The 3,887-nt window shown below is 35.0% G+C and overlaps 1 protein-coding gene across 1 annotated transcript; it reads right to left on the reverse strand.

Annotated features, from left to right (window-relative positions):
• Nucleotides 1-1,090: 1,090 nt before the first annotated feature.
• Nucleotides 1,091-3,226, reverse strand: LOC145133551 (cytochrome P450 81Q32-like). Its single transcript, XM_079068486.1, has 2 exons — nt 2,301-3,226; nt 1,091-1,954 (listed from the first exon to the last, which is right to left on the reverse strand). The coding sequence occupies exons 1-2, from the start codon at nt 3,192-3,194 to the stop codon at nt 1,331-1,333; spliced, it is 1,518 nt and encodes a 505-aa protein (XP_078924612.1). The 5' UTR covers nt 3,195-3,226; the 3' UTR covers nt 1,091-1,330.
• Nucleotides 3,227-3,887: the final 661 nt, after the last annotated feature.

The raw sequence follows: 3,887 nt of genomic DNA on the forward strand, positions 1-3,887 counted from the left end.
TGTGTAATTTAGAGCTTGATGTTTCGAAGAAGGATAACCGTAAAGCATGGAAATGCAGCGCTCTTCGTTTCTATATGTATGATAGCAACAAGAAAATTGGAAGAAAAAAAACAATGTTATAGGAATTTATTTATGATTCACTTTATATTCATTATGAATATAACTACTGAAAATATAGGAATTTAGATGTATTTTGTATTATGGTAAATGTATTCATGTATGATTAGAGTTGTATTCATTTATGATTGTAATTAGAGGCATATTTATTTGTAATGAAATGATGAATTCTTAAACATTTTTTGATATCAATTGATGAACAAAAAACAAAAGACAAATCCAGTCACGACATTTTCATTTATGAATATGATACTATTTGATAAAATTAAATCATAAAATCAGTAAATTGTTATATATTTTTAGTCAATTGTATACTCAATAAATTATTTTAATATTTATTCATTTAAGGACAAGAATCACGTAAAGCAAAATAAAATCATTTGAAATTGATAATTTTTTTTCTCTTTCATTAATGATATAAAGAAAATGGAAAAAAAATCCTTTTTTTGGTAACAGTTAATTAGAATCCCAAAAATTTAGGAAAATATCATTTTATTTTATTTTTTATAATTTAATTAAAAAGACAAGTTTACCTATATGCCCTTATATATTGATTGGTTCATAACCGTTCTCGCGTTCTCAACCTTTTAGGTGTTCTCATTTGATCATTTCCCTATATATATATATATATATATATATATATATATATATATATATATATATATATATATATATATATATATATATATATTATTTTTTTAGTACAAATTAAAGAAAATAAGCTATAAATAGTAGCACCTAGTTGTCTTCGATCACATAATTCCCATCAGACTGCTTGGGGAAAATAAAAATTCTCCCTTAGTTAACTCTAATGGTTGTGGCTATCAAAATCGAGAAACCTTATGAGTGATTTTGTCACTCATCTTCTAGACTAATCAAAGTAACAGTTTACTGTCTTTAATTATCTTTTATACTGCTATTAAATAGCTTATAGGAAGAGAGGACTTCATAATGCTTTTGGTTGCCGCATCTTATTTAATATGAAACAATGCTTAAATAGCTTACAAAACAGATAGAAAAGGATTACTAAGATAGGCACAAAAGAACTAGGTTGCTTAATAATTAAGAAGAAGAGATTAAAATGATCTACAAAATACGTTTCAACCAGGTACCTCCATCCTACCTGTTGCACTCTTAATCTGACTCTTTCATATAATACATTCTTAGGCAATTAAAATATATCCATTTATAATGACACTCATTATTGATATCTTCACATCTGAGATAACAGTTTGGCCATCATTCCACGGGACTGACACTTCGCCACCAAGGGTTTAGCTTTTGGTGCGATCAATCCTACTCCTGCGGTCATGTCAATCATCTCGTTGGTCGGTCTTTCCCACTCGAAGCATTGAATAAGCGTAGCCATCGTCAACCCGATCATACGCATTCCCAAGTTTTCTCCTGGACACCTCCTCCTTCCGGTCCCAAATGACATTAGCTTATAGTTATACCCATTTCCCGTACCTTTTAACCCTAGGAATCTTTCTGGCTTAAACTTTTCAGGGTCTTCCCAGTTCTTTGGATCATTTTGTATCGCCCACACGTTCATCAGTAGCATTGTACCACTTGTTATGCGGTAACCTCCCACCATACAATCCTTTCCAGACTCATGTAACAAGAGTGGAGCAGCAGGGTATATACGCATAGTCTCGTTTATTATACAACGTAGATAAGGAAGGTTCGTCAAATCTGATTCGTTAACTAGACGATCTTCCCCAATACAATTGTCGATCTCAGTCTGCACTTTCTTTAGAGCTTCTGGATTGTTTAGCAAAAGCGATAACATCCATTCCATTGTTACACTCGATGTATTGCTTCCTGCTGATATTAGTACCTATCAGTATCACTAGAAAATCAGTAAACTTAGCCGTATTAAATAATTTACAAAAAAAACAGAATGCTTGAATTGCAATTTCGAATTGGAATTGTAATGTTAAAAAGAATTAAAACGATGTATATTATCATAAGTAGACTTTGACATAAAATTATTTTCTTTTGCTAAATTGCTATTAATGTTGTATGTATAATCGAAATAATAGTATTAAAACATTTCTACTCATTTTTGTTGCGTTCCCAAGACCATATAAATCGTGTTTGAAATGCTATAATTGGTTCCTTGTCCGTGGACCTATTTTGCATTGACCATAAATAACATTAAAAAATCTAATTTTAATGAGTACCTGCAATAATCCCTTGATAACTTCATCGCTGTGATTTTCAGGTTCTTTTTGTTGCGACATCAGTAGAAATTCAATCAAATTATTCTTCTCATCGGAGCTACCACCCTCCGCCTCCACCACGGTTTTTCTCCTCTGCTCTTCTATCAAATCTTGCATTAACGCATGCCACTTTTCATTTAACGCCACCATTTCCTTCTCTAAGTGTTTCCCTCCCACCCACTTCCACCATGGCAAATAGTCAGACACATGGGTCGCCCCCATCACAATAAACAACTCCTGGACAAGCTCCATAAACCGCCCAGCCTCTCCCCCTTCAACATCACACCTCCTCCCGGCAATCGTCATCATCACCACATTCAACACCACCTCAAATAACACCGACTTCATCTCCATCATCCCGTCCCTTACTACTCTCGGGTACATGACATTCTTAACCAGGTGGTGCACCACTTCTGCACGAATGGTGCTAAGGGTTCGTACCTGGCAAGATGACAAAAGCTCATGGCTGACCACGCGGCGGAGGCTACGCCAGTTATCATTATGGCTTGACCAATTAATGGTGGTGTAGTCCAACCCAAGGTGTTTTCCGGCAAGCAGACGGGGACGGTTGGCGAAAGTAAGGTCGTTGGTGGTGAGGCATTCCTCCACCACTTCCGGAGACGACACTAAGAAAACCCTTCGGGCGCCCAAGCGAAGCATGAGCATCGGACCATGGCGGGCGGAGAGTTTACCTAAGGCTCGGTAGAGCGGCCGGCTTCTCAGCAGGTAAAGATGACCCACAATGGGTAAACATGGGAAGGGGCTTGGTGGTAGATTTCTGATTTTCCCTAGGGCAACTTTCATAATCCATATTACGGCAACGATTGAGAAAATTATAAAAAATATTAGCTCCATATTTATTCAGGGCTTAATTTGTTGTATATTATTCTCGTCCAAATGCTACCACATATTTATAGTGAGAGCATGGACAGAAATTAATGCTACCACTTAGGCATAAACGCGTGATTTTCCTTGAAACATCGTACCTGTCTCCATATATCGGCATCAAATCAATATATAACAAGGCCCATATATAATATTGCGTGGTCTTAAAATGAAAACATTTATCTCAAAAAAATCATGTTATTTCATTTGCAATCAATCAAACTTAGGTTGGATATAGTCTCCCCACCTTACACTCGTGTCAGGTTACTTAATCAACGATGAGGAGTTTGAATTAGAAGAAAGTGTTCATATGATGATGGGTAGCTACCAAGCGAAATTAAAGAAAAGGTCTTCTTCAAATGCATATAAGATTCAACCAAACATATGAAATGCATAAAATGGCATCAATGAACAATACAACTTCATTAAAGTGAACGATTTGCATTTGAGAAAGACAAATTAGCTAAAAAAACAAGAAAAAACACTTGAAGATAAGCAAAAGGTACCCTAGGAAAAGCCAAAAGTGAATGACTGCAAAAATATATCAATGGAAGTTTTTGATACAAAACACCAACCAACTTTGGAGATTGGAGCTCCAATTGGTTTTAATGTTGTTTGCGAACATTAAGAAAAAAGAACATTGTCAGTCTTGTTTTTTTATCA

Source organism: Lactuca virosa, chromosome 1 (genome assembly GCF_052849685.1).
Source record: "Lactuca virosa cultivar CGN04683 chromosome 1, Lactuca_virosa_CGN04683_v6, whole genome shotgun sequence".
Classification (NCBI taxonomy): domain Eukaryota; kingdom Viridiplantae; phylum Streptophyta; class Magnoliopsida; order Asterales; family Asteraceae; genus Lactuca; species Lactuca virosa.

Excerpts from the sequence above, each read along its gene's own strand:
- LOC145133551 (XM_079068486.1), bottom strand. The coding sequence starts at position 3,194 with ATGGAGCTAATATTTTTTATAATTTTCTCAATCGTTGCCGTAATATGG. Across the intron at positions 1,955-2,300 it reads TTATCAAGGGATTATTGCAG|GTACTAATATCAGCAGGAAG; the intron begins GTACTCATTAAA and ends TGATACTGATAG.